The sequence below is a fragment of the Spinacia oleracea genome, chromosome 3 (assembly GCF_020520425.1).
Source record: "Spinacia oleracea cultivar Varoflay chromosome 3, BTI_SOV_V1, whole genome shotgun sequence".
NCBI lineage: Eukaryota > Viridiplantae > Streptophyta > Magnoliopsida > Caryophyllales > Amaranthaceae > Spinacia > Spinacia oleracea.
In genome coordinates this window covers 110,635,387-110,654,675 of record NC_079489.1, presented here as the reverse complement: position 1 = coordinate 110,654,675, position 19,289 = coordinate 110,635,387, and the positions used below count along the sequence as shown (strand labels likewise).

Sequence of the window (19,289 nt, the reverse complement as noted above, 5' to 3'; positions counted from 1 at the left end):
AAGACAAAAGTGACCCTAAGTAAGGATAACAATGACCCTACTATTCAAGGGTAAAAATTATATTATCCAACTACATTAGCTCCCAATGCATTGCACGGCTTTAAGTATCATTTTCTAAAAGTTGACTTTAAAAAAAAATCAACTTATTTACTCATTATAATTACTCTATAGGAGCTAATATTATACTGGAATTTCTTAACAATCGGAAAGGTCGTCATACAATAATGGGTTGTTAACATTTTTTCAGATAACGACAGTATAAAAAAACACGAGAATGTGAATTTAAGGGATAAAATTTATAGGTTAACATTCGTGCCCGACTTATGCATGGTACAATAGTAAAATATGTCATTCACGCCATGCAATTGAAAAGTTTAGCAAAATTTGTTTATATCAAGATTTTAATTGGTATACTTTGGAAGAATAATTGATGTATAAAATTTACATTTAATGTGCACAATAAATAGAAAATAAAAGTTTGTAAATGTAAAAACATAGCAATACATAAAGGCAAGACAAATACGAACAAAATTTTGAATGGAAATTATACATAATTTAGTCGAGAGAGGAAAAAAACAGATATGAAAAAAATTAGATATAAAATGAAGATGTTTTATAAAACCCAACGTTAACAATTGAAGAAAAATAAACACCCGAAGTTAGCAAACTCCACGGTCACATTACTCCTTTTAGTTCCATGCCACTTGACATATTACTACAACAACATTGATTTGTCCCCTCCCTCTGATTCTAATTATAACTCCAAATTTCAATTCTTTCTGCCATTGCTCCTTCGTTGACGCCATTAAAACCCTGAATATTGGCTCAATTTTTACCTTTGTTCCGCTATCCCTTAACCTATTCTATGTCTTCCTGGTATCATCGCAACTGATTTTATGAAGTATGAACACCATGAAATTCGCTCAAGAAGTTCAGGTTAGATCTTCTTGCTGATAAAGAGCAAAAAGATATTGTTGTTGAAAGTCAATAGACTGGCAGAGAGAGGTTAACTATGCAGGGAAGCAAAAGAAAATTAAATCCTCGACTCCTGTTGCTGCTTATGGACTTATGGAGTCAACAAACCTTGTAAGATTCTCACGTGGTGGCTGCTTTCATTCATATTCATATTCATATTCATATTCATATGGAAGGAATCAAACCTTCTTGAATAATTGTCAAACAAGTTGTCCCCAGACTTGCTGCTGTATCTTAGAGAGTTACCAGACTTGGGGAACGATGGCACAGAGTCAGCAAATGGGCTTCTTTTATTGTAACTGCTGCCCCCTTGTGGAGAATCTGTTCGAGGACTTAAATCAAACCTACCAGATTCAAACAGGCTTCACTCTGAGCAAAAATATCTGAAAATCTTGTGCTGGGCTTTTCCATGTGGGCTTCTTGCTGAATCATCTTCACTGTATAAAAGAGCATGTTCACCTTTACTATATTGCTTCTCTGATTTGATGAGGAATCAGGGCTAAATTCATCATCATCAGAGTATGTTCCATTCTCGAATAATGTGGATCTCAGATATTTTGTGTGTCAATTTGAAATAATCAAAATGATTAAACACTTACTTTCTCCCTTTCTCAAGCACCACAAATGCACAAGTCCTGCACTTACCTTCATCTTCGAACTTGTCCCATTCTTCATCCCAGATAGAAGCTTCTTCTTGAATTCCAGGTTGCCAGCCTTAAGATATATAACATCAAGGTAAGTCACAGCTATATTCAACAACATTATCGGAGTACAAACAACTAAACGAGCACCAAACAGTTCCCCTCTACAGGATATAATTCAGAAAAATACCATAAGAGTCAGTCATGTGACTAGCATAGAGAAACACGACTCTTAAACTACCAAGATTATCACATCGACTTTTGTAAAGAACCTGGAAAATAACCAAGATTGACGTTTATAAAAAAGATTAAAAAATAATAATTACGGAGATACAAGTGCTACTTGAGCATATTGTGGACATATCGAAATTCCCCCGCCCAGTTCAATGAAACTATACATCAGAAACAGAACTAGCAGCATTCTAACTGCTTAGAAATCTGGGTGCCTACATCCAGTCAAACTGTAAAAGCCTCTGTAGAGGTTGCTATTTTGAATTGGATTATCTCACAGAAACAGGATGCTTTGACCCCACTGTCTGTACCCTATACTATGAAAAAGAAGTTGAAGCTTGTATCTCAGTCATTATACTGGCACTCTATGTGATTGCTGATATTAACATCCTTTTCCCCAAATTAGTTATCCCTACAAGATGTCAACTGTACGACATACCCTTCATACTTCCTCCATTTATTTTTGGATACATTGTTTTGTCTTTTGCACTATCAGTCTATCACATATCCTACTCTGACTATACTTGTGTTTAGTAATTTATATTTAAGGAAAAACATGGTCATGTGGGATCTTGTTAAGTTCGTCTAAATGTCTATTCTCAATTTTTCTTTTAAAATTTTTACTCATTGATAACTAAAGATATCAATGATGAAATTATGCACTTGGCGTGAAAATAGAAGTTGCATCTAAAAATAAATGGAGGAAGTATTTCATCATTAATGAGTGGGAGTTTCTCAGATTCAGAACAGCATTGCAAAGAGTTCTTTAGCAGAGTTTTGTTGATCCCTAGTCTGCCATTACATTTTCACAAAAACATATGGATGGGCAAATTTCAGAAACTTTTACTACGATGGAACAAATCATCTCATTACACTATCATCTGCTGTAATCTGAAATACGCCTTCCATTTCTGAATAAATGCATTATTTGGACTTTTCCACTACTCATATGCTAACTTTGACCTGACTTTTTATTAATATTAAAAAAATGTTTCATATAATAGCCAATTAAAGATATTAATGGTCAGAGTGGTGCATTGGCAACTGTCCCAGTCAAATTGATGCATTTATTTAGAGACGGAGGGAGTAGTAAACTAATCTACTAATAGCATAGAGATAAGAGTATGATAAGTTCTCTTCGTCGTTTAAATGTATACTCTACTAAACTTACCTGGGAATCTACCCTTCAAGAACCTTTTATCATCAATTCAAATTTCAAAAGCATGTACAAACCTACCCTTTGGCAAAATCCCATTTTAAATATAGAATTCAAAGAACAATAACAGCATGGGAGAAGGGAAAACAAAAGAAAGAATGGATATAGAACACAGATAACAAACCGCTGTAGGATTAAGATAATCTAATCCAAGTGAACTTTTACTCAGATTTGTTTTGTTTAGCATAGGGTATATATAATTACCAAAGTCCTCTTAAAAGAAAGAATGTACCAACATCCCAATATCCCATACAAGAGAAGATGAGCTAAGCCAATAGAGAACTGTGAAATTGTTTGTAGAAGTGGTAATTCAGAGAGAAGCCACTCACAAGTTCCTGCATTTTTGCACGGTAGAACTCAAGCTTTTCCCTGGAATCTAGATATACTTTCTTCGCCTTTTCAACCTTCAATTCACGTAAAGGAAGTTATAGGGATTTTGGTGAAAATTGTCAAATCTTTGTTGAAAACTGGGAAAAAAACAATAATCAATAACTAAAATAATATAAGCAGTGTTCTAAAGGTTTGTGTAAGCAACCACCAATGTGATTATACAAGTAGGCGGATGAAAACTTGAACCATTTTAGAGTAAAATACATACAGTAGCTAGACAAGTGAAAGTTTTAATGCCGTTTAATAGTTTTCCTGTCTCGAAATTGAGATCAAGGCCATCAAGCAAGCACTCGATTTCAATGATATTTACCCAAATTGCAAACGTAAGAAATACTACTATGTATAAAGCCGGAGACATTTGAGCATATGAAGTTAGGGGGCAGTGTGATGAATTCTTATTAGCATCCCGTGCACTGCAATAATCAAACTCTGATTGCAAAATATCTACTAGCATCTCAATCTCAAATTTTTTCCCTCGACTACCGAGAGTCCTTTTCTTTGCTATGTCACCAGAAAGGTTCTAATTCTTTATTAAGTGGAAACTTGTTCAACCATGTATATCATGTTCTCCCTACGTTTCATGCATCCTTGACACAATCAACATGTAAAAGCTTTTATAGCATGGACCCACTAATATTTTATTACCTTGGGCGATCCCGGTTCAAGCATGTGATGCCAAGGTGGACGGCTTCTTGAGTTGGATTCCAGTATTCAAGCAATTTGGCGTTGCAGGTAAACTGAAAATTAGTATAGGCAAACTAAATCGTAGTTCACTAGGAGGATGGAAAATTGGTGATGTGTGACCATGCACGGGGTGGCATGCATGGGATGCCAAGGTGGACGGCTTCTTGAGTTGGATTCTACTCCTAGTAGGATTCTCCATATCCTAGCTTAGATAGAGTTTAATTGTTTTTGGAATTGTAATCAGGTAGGATTCTCCATATCCTAACTTTACTTATTTTTACTATCCCTTATAATAGTTTTTTTCTGTAATATATATATTTACCTCTTATTTTACTTTCATTACTTTCACTTTCCCCCTCTTCCTTGTTTACTCTTTTAACTTCCCGTTCCTATCTTGTTTGGTTGGTCACATTAACGATCTCCTATGTCGATTCATGTTAGCCGACCCCAAATCATTTTGGGACTAACGCTTTGTTGTTGTTGTTGTTGTTGTTGTTGTTAATCAGGTAGGATTTGTTTTTAGCAAAACCAATTCCAACTCGACTTAGGATCCTTTTTCTTAATTCTTATCTTGTGTTAATTCTGATTGTTTTTAGGTTATCCCTAGGGTCATTACGACTATTAGTCGTGGCTTATGTTCATATTTAAAGGCATAGTCGTTTACTAATAAAGTAAAGAAGTTTTTGTTTAAAATTAGCTTTTATGCTTTTAAAGTTTGGAACGTATTTCCAGATTTGATCTTCTGTTTGACGAGTGAAGTTAAGCATGGAGAAGGTGACTGAGCTGACCGAACTGTGACTGGTTGCCGGTTGACAAATCCTTAGATTAGGCAGGTGAAACCTAATTTAAGAGAGGTTAGATTAGTTAGTGAGTGAAACTAATTCAATCCATCTCCATCCTCAAAGTCTGAGTTTTTGGTGAGTGAAGCCATTCAGGCTAAAACAAACGAGTGAAGCTTGTTAGATCCCAAGTCCAAACGCACCAAGATCCACGTCAATTAGTAACCTCAGTCCCGTCTAAGAGAAATTTATACATTAATTCCCAGCCTCCCACTAATTATGACATGCCTACATGTTGAACAAATGAGGATGTCTAAGATACAATGAAAATCGCAAAAAAATCCGGCTTATGCATACTTGCAGTAACTCAAGAGGTGCCTCCTCTTCACTCAAATTCCAAGATATATTAAACCTCCCCGAGGTCCAGCAAGGGCCAAAAGTTCCTCAAAAGAAAAAAGAAAAGATTATTATTGACTGTCACTAAGCCCTGCCCCCTCTTTCTTCCATCACAGAGAATGACACCCATATAAGAGGATCTCTCATTTCAAAGCAAATCTAAGACATAGATCTCTAACTTCAAAGCGAACCTAGAGCACAAATCCTGAAGGTCCTACAAACTGTCTTTAAAAGAAAATATGCCTTAGCACTTGCATTTATTGCTACATGAAATGGGGAACTCCAAGGAGGCTGCCTGTGAGGTCATGAGTGCGTGAGAAAGCACTCAAAAGAACTATAACCACTGACGAATTCTATTGCTATGTAATTTGAAGGGTCCTTTTTCTGAGTAATGAAGAGATATGGTAGAAAGACACATAGGGGGGTCACTCATGGAGTCATGGGCAAAAGGAGAAGACCCCAAAAAAATGCCCTCGAGCTACCATGATGCACTTTATCAGTAAACGTCAAGAATCACTCAGAACCTAATACTTGACTCCACGCTTCAGCTATACAAAATCAAGAAAGCACGTACTTTATCTATAAAACCAAGAAACGCCAAGTATCACCCACGTAATTTGCATGGTTAAAGCAAATACCTTATTTTCCACATAATTTGTTTCTGGAGCATTTATATTCTTCTAACCTTCACAGAAATAGTTTGCTTGGGAATTATCCAATACAGATGCTCTTGACTTTGGCTGCTGGAATTGTCCGGTCATGTCAGGCTGAAGAGATGGCTGCATGACTGGACTTAAACCAGCTGCAGGCACCACAGGTGAAGAAGCAAGGCTTCCCGGTACTGGCCTGTAACCTAAGTTCCAAATAAAAGGACCACTGAAAAAAATTCAACAAAAAGAAGAAAAGGACAGAAGGCCAAAGAAGTAGTGTGTTAACAACACCAGTACCAGATGTTGCTCCCAAGGCTGAATTACCATGCGATGAATTTGGAAGACCTGGCACCCGCATCAGAGCTTCATCAAACATTATGTTATTGGGAAGTGAAGATGGAAGGGGACGGCCTTCTCTATACCGCTCCATCAAATATAGGGCTATGCAGAACTCCCTCAATGATAGCATGCTGTCATTATCCTGGTCAGCTAAGTCCCACACCTGCTCTAAAACCTCTGAGAAATAAAAATGGATCATTCAATAAGCAGAACATAAATGGAGATCAAAAGGATGCTTGTCTCTAAAATAATAGAAACGAGACAAGAAAACATGAGGGAGTAATATGCCGTTATATAAATCAATGAATCATGCCAGTGAAATGCAAGCCTAACAAGATGCATGCATTTTCTAACTTCCTCTAGAGGCATATTTTGCACTGACAGCACACAACATATAGTCCTTCAGTTTCTCTTTTTGGTAAACTTGCCAGTTGCCACCTTATACAGATAGACGAAGGATCCGTCTGTCCTTTGTGCGATGCTGATAAGTGCATCCAGCACCTTCTGCCCATTATCAAGGGAAAGACACTCAACAAATATTTGAACACAATGTTACAGACCATCCCTAAAGTACCCCACCAGGCACGTAAAGGCATTGCTGTGCATGATTGCTGGGCACCGAGGCAGCATGATAAGGCGAAAATTAGCAGTGAAGTGAACACCCACCCAACTTACAGTAACGTAATTATGGGCTGTTTGGTGGGCTTTGTGTGGGCTGAAACATGGGATTACCGCATACTTTGGCCCAATGAAGACAATGGTCAGGGAAGAATTGGGCTTTGAGGCCCAGAGATCCCCGATAGTGCACCAAGGTTCTCAGTGATGCATCCATAAGATTCTAGAGTGCTCTTGGGCATTCTGGTTTAGTTTTTCCTAGAAGGTTCTAGCATAGAATGATGGAAGCGCCTAAAACTCCCTTTTACACAGATTTGTATAGTGAATTCTATAATCCTCCTTGTATTTACTTGTTCATTCTTCATTCATTAGTACATAGCATCCAAACACTTGTAAAACTCTCTCAAGCAATACAAAGCGTTCTTTACAAGCTTACTCAGTTTATGCCTTAATATTTTCCACACTTAGCTTTCTTTGCATCATTTAGCTTAGCTCAAAGTTTGAAGTGTCTTGACTAGTTGTTATGATAGCAGTGTGACGCCAGTAGGCAGAGAGTGAGACTTAGGGAAATAGTCAGCACGTGACAAACTGACAACAAGCGATGGTCTGGAAGTCTAGATAAACATTTAATTCTGAGTTTTGAGCTGCTACAATGCTTAATTTTTTTTTAATATCAAAATGTGCAATTTATGATGGGTTTTGGACCTTGATGCAATTTATGCGATACATACAAGTTACTCCCTCTGTCCCGGAATACTTGCACCGCTTTCCTTATAAAGTTGTCCCGGATTACTTGCACCGTTTCTGTAAATGGTAAAATTATATTAATATTATATAAACTACCCCTTTACATGTCATTTTGTGGTCACATGCACCCTCCCCCCTACCCCCTTACCCCCTTTAAAAAGTTGACACATATCCCTATCTATATTAAAAAATACCCCACTTAAACTACCATTTAATTAAATAATAAGTCAATTACTTTGTATTAAACTCTGTGTCGATCAAACCGGTTCAAGTATTCCGGAACGGAGGGAGTATATGCATATGTGCAAAAAGGCAAAATAAATCCCTTGGGTTCGGGTAACAGACCACAAATTATTTTGGTTAACTGTTAATTTTGGGTCACCGTTTTTCCGACCCTTAACCAAAATAGGTTAAACTGTAATCCGGTTACCCTGAATATTTGGTCCTCTTTTTAACTCTTTGTCTCGCTCCTAATTCTTACTAATTTCAAGTGATTGAGTGAGAAAAGCGAAGGTCGATTGGTTTCTTAGAATGTAGCTCATTTCCACCCTTTTAATTTAATTTCCTTCACTCTCCCCCTCATCCAAACCATAATTCAGCTTCTTAACCACGTAATTCAGAAGAACAAAATACAAAGTATAACATACTCGAAGCAAGAATCGCCAAAAATGCCTGATCTCGAAGCAAGAATAGCCAAAAAAAAATAAGTGTAATGAAGAAAGTGCATTGTTTCTACTAGTCTACTACAGTGAGGGCTACAGTGTGGAAATGGAGAATGTGACATACTACAGAGTATAGACTTCAGTGAAGAACAGGGGAGGGCACACAAGACACGAGCATCACTGAAGGTTAACCTACATATTTCAAATAACAATAAAAATTAAAGGGAAACACTTTCAAAAGTGAAATTTTGGTATACATTCTTTTTGTCAAATAACATGTAGTTGTTGCCATTATTTTTTCCTCGTCAATTTTTAATGGGTATTTTACAAAATCACAAGGAATGGTGAAATTAGTAAAGCATACACATGGAGACTTCTTTTTCATTGGATTGGGGACTTTGAAATTGGGAATATACCAATTCCAGTACTTTGTAGTACGAGTACTAAATACTTCACTCTTTACCATCAAGTGAATGACTTTTTTACTTATTAAAGAAACTACGTACTTATTCCTAAATTTTATCCACTTACTGTTTACTGCAAGTGAGCTTCCTTTTAAAAAAAAAAAAAAAAAAAAAAACCACTTTACTGCTTTCCAACAAGGTTGGTGTAAACACCGAAATTTTGTGAATTTATAGTGACGTTACATTTCAATAAGAAAATAATATCCCAAATAAACGTGATAATATTTCAAAGATTTAGGGAATCTAAAGCTAGTAGGACTCTAGGGTTTAAATAGGTTCAGATGAAATAAGTCACAAAGATCCCATCGGACCTCAACATTACAAACATATATCAAACCCTAAATTCTAGAAGAGAGGAATCAAGAGAGTTACAAGAATTGTAATCCCAAAAACATCAATAAAATTAGGCAAAATTGTCAAAAAGTACCTTGTTTTTGGGTCAATTTGTAAACTAGTACCTTATTAGTTTGCTTTTGTCAAAAAGTACCTTGAATTAAAACTTTGTATTAAAAATGGGACCTTTGGCCAACATTTCCGGCCAACACTCCACATTTCGTCCATTGACTCCGATTATTGGCAAAAAATTATGTGGGAAAATAGCGCGTGTGCACACGCGCAATTGTATAAGAACCGAATTCAAAGTTTTTGCCACCAAGAAACTCAAATGGCACCTTTGGATATGAGATTTTTGATGTGCTAATGCCTATACTTATAACATAATTAGGGGTGCGTCGATTTGCTTGGTCAAGTGTGTTACACGCACATATTTTTTTGGAGGGAAAGTGAAGTCAATGGACGGAATGTTGACTGGTTAGCCGGAATTTGGCCATAGGTCCCATTTTTAACACAACTTTTTCATTCAAGGTACTTTTTGACAAAATGAAACCAATAAGGTACTAGTTCATAAACTGGCCTAAAAACAAGGTACTTTTGACAAATTTTCCATGAAATTATGTATTCCATATTCTTTTGCCTCTTTAAATTTATTTTGCAAGTTTGAATTTTAATGGTTTACGGTTGGTTTTGAAGAACGTCAAGAAATACAATCTGGAGGACAAAGAATTAAAAAGCAACTGTCTAATTCTTCCTCATGCTCAGAAATACTGCATACTGCACCTGAATACCGGATAGGAACTTTTGTAGGAATTATTTCCTTTATGGTTGCCTCAGTACAAGAATGGAACTACGGAGAGCCTACATATTTTTACAAGAATATTTTCAAGTTTTAGTATTTCCAACTTGAACAAAAAAGTATATAAAAATAATAAAAATAAAAACCAACACAAAAGTATCACTACATTTATTCAATTAGACCATAATTACATCAGTTTAAAGATCAACATCAATTCTGTAAAGCACATCCAGCAAAGTCATGACATGATCTTCCAACGATTTGAAGTTCTATAGAAGGAGGGGAGGGGTGGGGTGGATATCATATTGTAGTGCATTTAATTCCCATGAGACACTATTTTGGTCTCCAGTTACTTTAAACAACTTGGGAACTCAACCTTAAACAGAAGATTCCGCACCAATGTTGGTGGAACTTGGGGAATGGGGATACATACCGAAGAAGGGTGTAGATTAAAGTATCCAATCCTTGGGGTAAAAATAATCCAAGATACAGGGACTCGGTTCAAAAATAAGGGGTCAAATTCAAATACATCTTATGGTTCAACTTGATGCTAAGAAATATTGTGATTTGTGAGTGATTACAGGAGATGTAGAATTCCCTGGCAACATGAAATAACACAGTTTTCCACACTTCAAGGTAGCTTAGCTTTGTACAGTAGGAAAAAAAATATTCCAATTTCCAAGGCAAAGGTGAGAGCCAGATTTGCAAAATTATCATTTACTTCCACCTTTTATTTTTTAGATGAAACGTTTTCCTTCTTTGGTTGGGCAACCTTTCCATTTTTAGAAACTTTTAAGTGATGATATCCCTAAAATGCCCTTATAACTAAAATGTTAAATTACCTAACTCTAATTATTTAACTCCACAAAGTAATAATCATACCATGGCTTACAAGTTCCCCACTATCCCCTTGGTGAACCCCATGGTGGCGATGGACCGATGGTACGTTGATGGTTGTTCAAAGGTGTAATTGGAGTGCTAATTATGCTACCCGCTTTATCTGTTTTCCGTATTCCTTAACCACATGGGTTAATTTGACACTTAATTTCTATTAACTATTTCTCCTAAATCATGTGTCCAAAACAAGGTTGCAAGCTTGCAACTAAAAATAAACAGAGAAAGCATGTCATTGATTTCTCTGTCAATTAGTGAATCTATAGATGTTTGATCCAAACCCTAAATCTAAATTTCTTCATCAAATGCCACATTGACAGCCATTCATAACAGGAAGAAAGAATGTAGCAAAAACACAACCCAGTAAAAGGAGGAGGTAAACAAGGATAATGCCTTGGAAACAGTCAGACCCTAAATTCACGATGCAAGAACCAAGTATTCAGATGAGGAACACATAAGAAAAAATGGTGAGAAAGAAAATCCAAGGATGTCGAAACCTATTACTACACTGGAACCTTTTTTTTTCATAAGTATGAAAATGCTTTGGCAAATAAATTTTCACAGGCTCACATCATAAGAACTCACTGTCTAGAAGGCAAGCATTACAACATACAGAAACAAGAATAACTTAAATTTGGAAATTTCAATTCCAAGAAGTGAAATAGCATCCTACCTCTTGGTAGTCTCCAGCTCAGAAACAGGTTACGTGCTTGTTCACCGGTGATTTTTCCATCTCGATCAGTGTCAACCTCCATGAATACTTTGGTATATTTCTAAATACCAGGAGTAGTCATCTTTGGCCATGGTGGCTGGGATTGTTCTAATGTAGACTTACCGGGTGAAACACCAGAGAAACTAGCTTGAGATAAAGACTGAGACGGATTTGAGAAAAGCTTGTGGCTGACCACCCCCACAGGTTGCTTCACAAAGGCGCTCTGTAAATCTGTAATGAATCAAGAGAATTTGATCTTAATGGAGGCTGAGTTGCAGAGGCTACCGGAACAATTGCTGATGAGGTCGTCATAGAGGATGCTGGAGGTGAAAAGGATACAGGAACTATAGCCGAAGATGTTGCTGGAGAAGCACCTGGTTTGCTCATTGAAAAGGCAGCAAAAGGGTCACCTCCAGAAACTGGATTGGAAGGAGAAGCAGCAGATGCATTAAAACTGTTGTGTGCAGTTTGAGAGGTCACTGGCATATTTTGTGGTGTTGATGGAGTAGTCCCCTTATTAGGAACCTGAGACATGTGTCCATATGGAACCCCACTCATGTTTCCACCCATCCAATTGGATGAGACACTAGTGTTTGGATGACCAGGAGTTGATATTCCTGAACTTGGAACAACAGATGGAGACATTCCAGAACTGGGACACCAAGAGCCGACAAACCTGATCCTGGAAACCAGAACTCGACATGCCGGAGCTTGGAAAACCAGGATTCGACATGCCCGCGCTTGGAAAACCAGGATTCGACATGTCCGAGCTTGGAAAACCAGGGGTCGACATGCCTAGGCTTGGACGACCAGGAATTGACAAGCCAGAGTTTGGAACCCCAGTTGGTGAGACACCTGAATTAGGAAGACCATGGCCACTTTGAATAGGAAGTGAAGCAGAACTAGAAGGAAGGCCTTGAGCGGGCCTCATTAACTGGTTCCCTGGAGGTGGGAAATATTGCTGCTGCATGTTCTGGTTAGGAGGTAAAGGTCCTCTATAACCAAGATTTTGTGACGCAGGAGGCATCCCAGAACCCCATCTGCATTGCAAGTGAACTAGACACGGAAGATGACTGAGGTGTAGGAGCAGGTGGAAGATTTATTTGTGGGGGAGGGATCCTGGATGCAGCTGGTCCATGCAATGCTGACCTGACAATGTCTGGGGTCAATTCTCGCTTAGACTGTGCAACTCTTACCAGTTTGAGTGCATTAAAAAACTCTTGAAAACCAAGGAAACCACCACGATTCTGATCGGCGCGCATCCATATCTACAACCAGTTGAACGGAAACATATCAGTAGCTATTTCAGTAGGCAATTGTTAGAGCATGACAGAGTGAACTTTCCACCTCCATATCAATACAGGACGAAGACCAACTTGATTACATTATGACTACATTGTTATGTCCAGCACGAAGTCCTATTATAATCAATGAAAAATACCTACTCTGGTACAAATTTTCTCTGAAATAATGATGTCTTGATGACTAAAAACTATTGATCTCACAAAAGGGTCCCGACTTTGACTTTCAATCATGTCTTAACATTTCTTGGATAACTAGTTATTTTAACTAATACAGCTGCCTAAACTAGAAAGAGCGCAACAAACCAGCAAAATAATTCCTTTTATTCAGCCAACAATTCATAAAACATCTTTTTCATTCCTAGTTAATATATTTCGACTAGGATATAAAATAATTTAATAATTACTTGACAATCAACATTTAGCATAAAATTATAATGTGATGTTTACACTTTATAGTACCCAAAATCACAATCTTACACATTTTAATCAAATTGTAAGAACAATAAAGAGCCTAATTTTGAATAATAACTCGGAATCCTTAGTAAAACAACGAAAATTCAGCAATTCACATTATGAACAAACAATCCCGATTCAAAGAAATGCCCTGGAAATTACATCTTATCAAATATACAATATTAAACCTGAAAAAGGTAGTAGTGAAAAGGAGCAAAACCTGAGCAAGAATTTGTTTATTCAAGCCAGATCCTTGAAAAAAAGCGACGGTTTCGCCACCACTAATCCGACCATCATGATCCAAATCTTCCCTTTTAAAAAACGCCTCAAATTGATCCATATTTACTCCTCCTTGATTCTGACCCGCCATTTTTCAAATGCTTCGAACACAGAATCGATTACAACCAATTGGTTAAGTCAAAATTACTTCGGAAAGTTTCGTTAATTTAGGGATTAATTCTTGAAATTTGTTCACCCAACAAAAAGAAGCTGCGAAATTTGGAGAAGTCAGAATGTCAGATCAGAGAGAAGGAGAGAGAAAGAGTGAAGAGTTGAAGAAGATGAAGAAAAAGTGCACAGCTAGGAAAAATAGATTAAGACAAAATTATATCTTTCTACTGTAGTATTAACACTATTTTCTTTATTAATGGATGCAGAATACCAAAAATTACAGGAACAAAAACCCAATGAACAAGAACAAACTCCAATGATCTGGACCTTTCCTACGTGCTTTACAGTAAGACCTCGGAAGGCCCAGCAAAAGGAATTTCCATCATCAAAAACTAAATCATCACCTTTGAGAAAGAGTTTAAGCTTAATAAAAACCTAATTGAAATGAATCACCAGTCTCATGAAATCAAGCAATGTCACTGCGATCCAGCATATCAACCAAAGTCATCCGTCTAGGAAATCTAGGCGGCAACCTCAAGTACATAGCATCTTCAATCTCAATAGGCAAATGAGTTGCTACGATCACAATTCCTCCCTTCTTTCGATGCTCGGCAATTATAAACTCCAACAGTTTTACCCCATCATCATCCAAGGCAACAGACGGTTCATCCAGCAGCCAAATGGGCCTATCAATTGCCAACAGCCTAGCAAGTTGCACCCTTTTTCGCTGACCCATTGACAGCATCCTTGCCTTTTCCTTTGCCAATCTTCCCAGACCCATCAACTCCAATGCTGGAAGTGATCTTCCTTCTTTTCCTTCAAGAAGTTCAAACCACTGGATATTTTCTAGGACAGTAAATTTTTCCTTGATAGCATCTTTAAGAGAAACCCAGCCTAGCTGGAGCTTATATTGATGAAATACTCCTGACTGTGTAATGTCATGACCATTCCAAAGGACCTCGCCAGCAGAAGGCTTGGAGAAGCCAGCTAACATGCGGAGGAGAGTGCTTTTGCCTGAACCGTTGCTACCCGTCAGCACAAGTGCCCCTCCATCATGAATTGATACATTGACATGACGCAAGATTTGTTGGGCGTTACGCATGCAGGATGCATTGTTGATAAGTATACGAGGAAGTGGAGCTTTTCTTAGAGACATCTATTTAAAAATAAAAAGGAGACTAGTTATAAAGTAAAATGGGATTTAGACAGGATGGACAGAGTGTTGTCAGCAAGTTATATATGTAATCAACTACTCCGTATCACATACTAATAAATTCATAAACAAAATCCAAAACATGAAAATATGCAATCGTTGATTTTGCATCAATTAAGAAAGAAAGTGAAAACAAAAAGATATACAAAACACATGCTCTGAGGAATCAGCAACTGATATCACAAACAAAACTCACATGTCAGTCAGATGAATGACCAACTCTCCAACAGCTAAGCGAGTTTCCCCTCGTCAACTAAAAGTTCTGTAAGAGTTCAACACAATTCAAAAATATATTTCTTCCCCCAAAGTAACAGCCTAATATGCCATTTCGGACTCATAGGAGCATGGGATCAAAACATGTTGTAAGCTCCAGAGCCAATACTTCTTCAATCTAGTAATTGCTATACGACCTCGAAAATTATATTCACAACTAGAAGATGAATTGCTTGATAATGATTCCTCTCTTAAAAAACTAGGCTCTTTAGGCTAAAGCTTTTTTTGAAGGGCCCGGTTTATGACTACTATCAGCAACGAAATTGCCATAAAACAAGTCATAACTATAGTTGTCATGCCTGTCAAATTGAGTGCCCGATTGGGTTTGGGTTCAATGGCAGGTCCGGGATTTAAGTATGGTAAGCACTAGCCTCCTAGGTAGCACGAAAACGGGTACAGGGACAAGTACCACGACGGGTACAAGACGGTAAACGGAAAAATCAAATAACAAGAAACGAGTACAGCAAAAAAAATATCAAAAAAAAAAAATAGAAGTCCATATATTATAACAAACTTATAAGACCTCCATCGCTCATTAAAGAAGAAGTTTGAGATCTAGCAGTTCCAACAGAAGGTAGAGACGTCCTACTGCTACTACAAAACTGGAGACTTTGCTTTTTAGAAGCCATAACCATACCACATCAACTGCATTCCAAAAAAACAAAAAGGAGGAAGTGATGTAACGAACCTGTAATCAGTAATTTGTAAGCATCTAAGCAACTTCACAACTTGTAATCAACTTGTAAACTTTAATCCGTCAATCCTTATAAGCATAATTTCACATCCACTGCATTTTTCTGGTTTCTGCCAATTTTAATAATCAATAATCAGTAATTTCACATAAAGTGCATTTCTCCAACTAATCACTAATTAGCCTGCCAATTTTCGGATTACCAATTTGTAATCTATAATTTCATTTTTCCAATTAATATTTCCAGTCACACAATCAATTTATCACCATAGCACAACACAACAGTGAAGCAACTCACAAAACAATTGAATTTTGGAAATTTGGAAACATCAAAACAAAAAATTGAAAAGTTGATAAATTAATCGACTACATACTCGATTAAACAATATCATTATTCCACGGAAAAGGTTGGAAAAGAATGATTGAATGAGAGAGTGACATAGATTTCTTATACACAGACAAAGAAATTAGAGAGAAAAGGAGTAGAAAGAGGAAGGAATTAGAATTGAGAGACAGAGAGGAGAAATTATTTGTAATACCCCGGTTCTAGACCCTATTAAAATATTACTTAAAATATTATTTTGAGTATAAAATTCGGCAAAGTTTCCTTTGTAAATCGAACAAATCCAGATTTGGGATTATTTAAAACCCGAAATAAATTCAAATAAAACCAACATCCATCCAAAAATGGGATTTACAAACCTATATATTTTTGTAAACATAGTTACAAGCAACAACAAAAAATCGGAGTATTACCGCCGCATTTAACTAAGGACAAACGCAAGGCTACAAATCTAAAGATCGATAAAAGATAATCAAGATCACAAACCTTTCTACATTAGCTAAATTAAAACTTGACAAATATATAAACCTTCTAAATTAAATTAACTATTAAGAATTTATGATTGAAAACCCCCTTATATAATACATTTACTTCTATTATCGCCATACTCACTCGAAGCAACTTATGAACTCAACATACTATGGATAATAGTCGTCCGCTCACCATAATAAAATGGGTCGTCGCAGGTTCAATGCCAAATGGGAGAACAATAAAACAAACACCAAACAAAGAAAAAGAATCAGCAAAGCTGGTAACCACCACTCCACTTAGTAAAATAAATATTAAACAATCAAATAAGCCTAAATATTTAAGCATAAACAAGTTAAAGAGTACAAATGAAATTCAAGACATCGATCCCAAATAACTTTGAATAATAAAACATAAAACAAATTGGGTTATGTTAATAGTTAAGTGAGCATTTGAGGGTTACTAATGGTTTTCTGTTTGAGCTCTTCTCTAATCGTAAAAAAATTATCTCATATATTCCTAATTCCCGTAATTCTCCATTCTAAATAGATCCGGGAGTCCCTGACAATCTACTGAACAATAGATAGACCCGGGAGACCCTAATCTTCGTTGGCCAACTAATTTCAATAACCTCTAGCGTGCACACCCCCCAACTCTAGCTTTTATTGTCCCTGAAGAGTCACACCAAAGATGAAGTTTAGAATCCAATTGAATAGTTAGGGTTTGATGTTTAGGCAAATTATAATCATAATCTATCAAGAAAAGGGAAAAGGGTTGCCGCCACCGGAAACCTTACGCCTCCGGCAGCAGCGACGGCAGAGCTGCAGCGGCGCGGCAGAATAGCAACATCGGTTTTTTTGTTTGATATTGAATTAAATAGAAAAGGGGAGAGAAAGAAGAGAGGAGGTGGCAGCTACCTGGAAGCGGCGTGACGGTGACGGTGACGGTGACGGCGACGGTGGGGTGAGGTGGGGCAGCGACGGTCGGGCGGCGCAAGGAGGGGAGATGCGTGAGTGTGAGCTTTGTGTTTGCTTTGAGCGGAAAGTGAGGATTTTCAAGAAGGAAGGTGAAAAAACTTCCCAGACCACCGTTTCTTCTTCTCTTATTTTACAGTCTTGTATATGAATGCTTGCATATTAAAAAAAATTAAATTATTTTGTTACAAGTTTTACAACATAACCACATGTACTTGTTTTGCTCAAATATCACTTTCTTATTTTGCTCGTAATGTACTTGTTTAACCACATGAATTTCTCCCCAATCGATGACACATAACCAACAATATAATTATTTTGTTACAACATATACCATCGAAAATTCAAAAACTCAGTATCACTTTCTTATTTTGTTCGCAATGTACTTGTTTAACCACATGCACTCCTCCGCCCAATCAATGTGCAACACATAATCAACAATATAAGAATGTTTAGGATTAAAATTTTCAGTTGGTGGAGGTAGCAACCATGAAAAAACTTTGTTTTCAAAGCATGATAATACTTTTTTCATGACCCGATTGTGTCCATTAGGCTGCATGAACTTAAAAAATATATTCAAATGTAAAAACAACATGAGCTAATTAATTCAGAAGTTTATGTAGTCAGGGTATTAGATTGAAACCTGTTGAAGTAGTGACTTTATTTCAGTAGCTAAGCAACCTAAAAGGTGTTTTTGCAAGGTCATGTAATATTGTTACTCTCAAATTACCACTTTTATCAAATTTTGGTTAGCCGAAGCAGTAGCCTATAAAACAGGAAAAAAAAAAAGTAGATCTTTTCTAATATAATGTGAGTCTAAGTATAAAAAAGATATAGATAGTTACCTTAGAATAGTTACAACATTGACTAGATTGCAAGATTGACACTTTTGAAGTGTCATTCATTTATGGTTTATGATTGCTGTTAAATTTTTTGTAAGTTATTCTTCTTTGTTTGATTTTGTATTTGATTTGGGCAGATGTAGATTTGGGTTTATGGCAGCCACTGTGTGTTTGTGTGTTTGAAACTTATGGTCTGTGGTTGCCGAGGTCTGAGGAGAGTGTGTTAGCAGTAGCATAAATTTAATGATTTTTAATGTTTTATGTAGGTACAACAAAACAAAACTATTCCATCATCTATCAGCGAGATAAATTAGACTCCCCTCCTATCTATTAACTGCAAAAAGGTCTGTATTTTGTGTGTCATTTTTACTGGATTGTGTTTTTTTAGTGTATTGCACTCCTAGAACCTAATAAAATTTGAAATAAAAATCAAATAACAGATTATTTATTTAACAACATGAGCTAAAACCTGTAATAATTATTTAAAACCAATAACAACATGCTTATTACTATTTTGTTTAAGAGATAGACGGGGCATATACCTTATGTCGTTGGTTATTGTATGCCTTGACGAACTTAACACCCAATTTAAAGTCGAACTTAAAACCGAAATTAAAACCTGCAAAAACCATTTTTATTTCAGATTTTCATGATTGATTTTAGATTTACTTAGCAATGGGTTTACTTTATAGATAATTTCAAATTTATTTTAATCAATACATAATTCATGCTTTTAATCAATAAAAAATCATTAATTATTATTACAAAGTTGATTCTGCATAAAAACTATTAATTTAATCAATAGAATATG

General features: G+C 36.5%; 2 protein-coding genes across 2 annotated transcripts; both read right to left on the bottom strand.

Moving 5' to 3' along the window:
- Positions 1-580: 580 nt before the first annotated feature.
- Positions 581-13,713, bottom strand: LOC110797941 (uncharacterized). Its single transcript, XM_056840667.1, is given in 9 exon segments — positions 581-1,689; positions 3,393-3,467; positions 5,951-6,165; positions 6,260-6,478; positions 11,489-11,762; positions 11,765-12,179; positions 12,229-12,563; positions 12,565-12,795; positions 13,505-13,713. Coding segments are annotated over 7 exon segments (1,797 nt in total). The 5' UTR covers positions 13,655-13,713; the 3' UTR covers positions 581-1,689; positions 3,393-3,467; positions 5,951-5,992.
- A 145-nt stretch (positions 13,714-13,858) lies between these two features.
- On the bottom strand, positions 13,859-17,768 carry LOC110797940 (ABC transporter I family member 1). Its single transcript, XM_022003074.2, has 3 exons — positions 17,580-17,768; positions 15,849-15,964; positions 13,859-14,830 (listed from the first exon to the last, which is right to left on the bottom strand). Exon 3 carries the CDS (start codon positions 14,828-14,830, stop codon positions 14,141-14,143), a length of 690 nt encoding a protein of 229 aa, XP_021858766.1. The 5' UTR covers positions 15,849-15,964; positions 17,580-17,768; the 3' UTR covers positions 13,859-14,140.
- Positions 17,769-19,289: the final 1,521 nt, after the last annotated feature.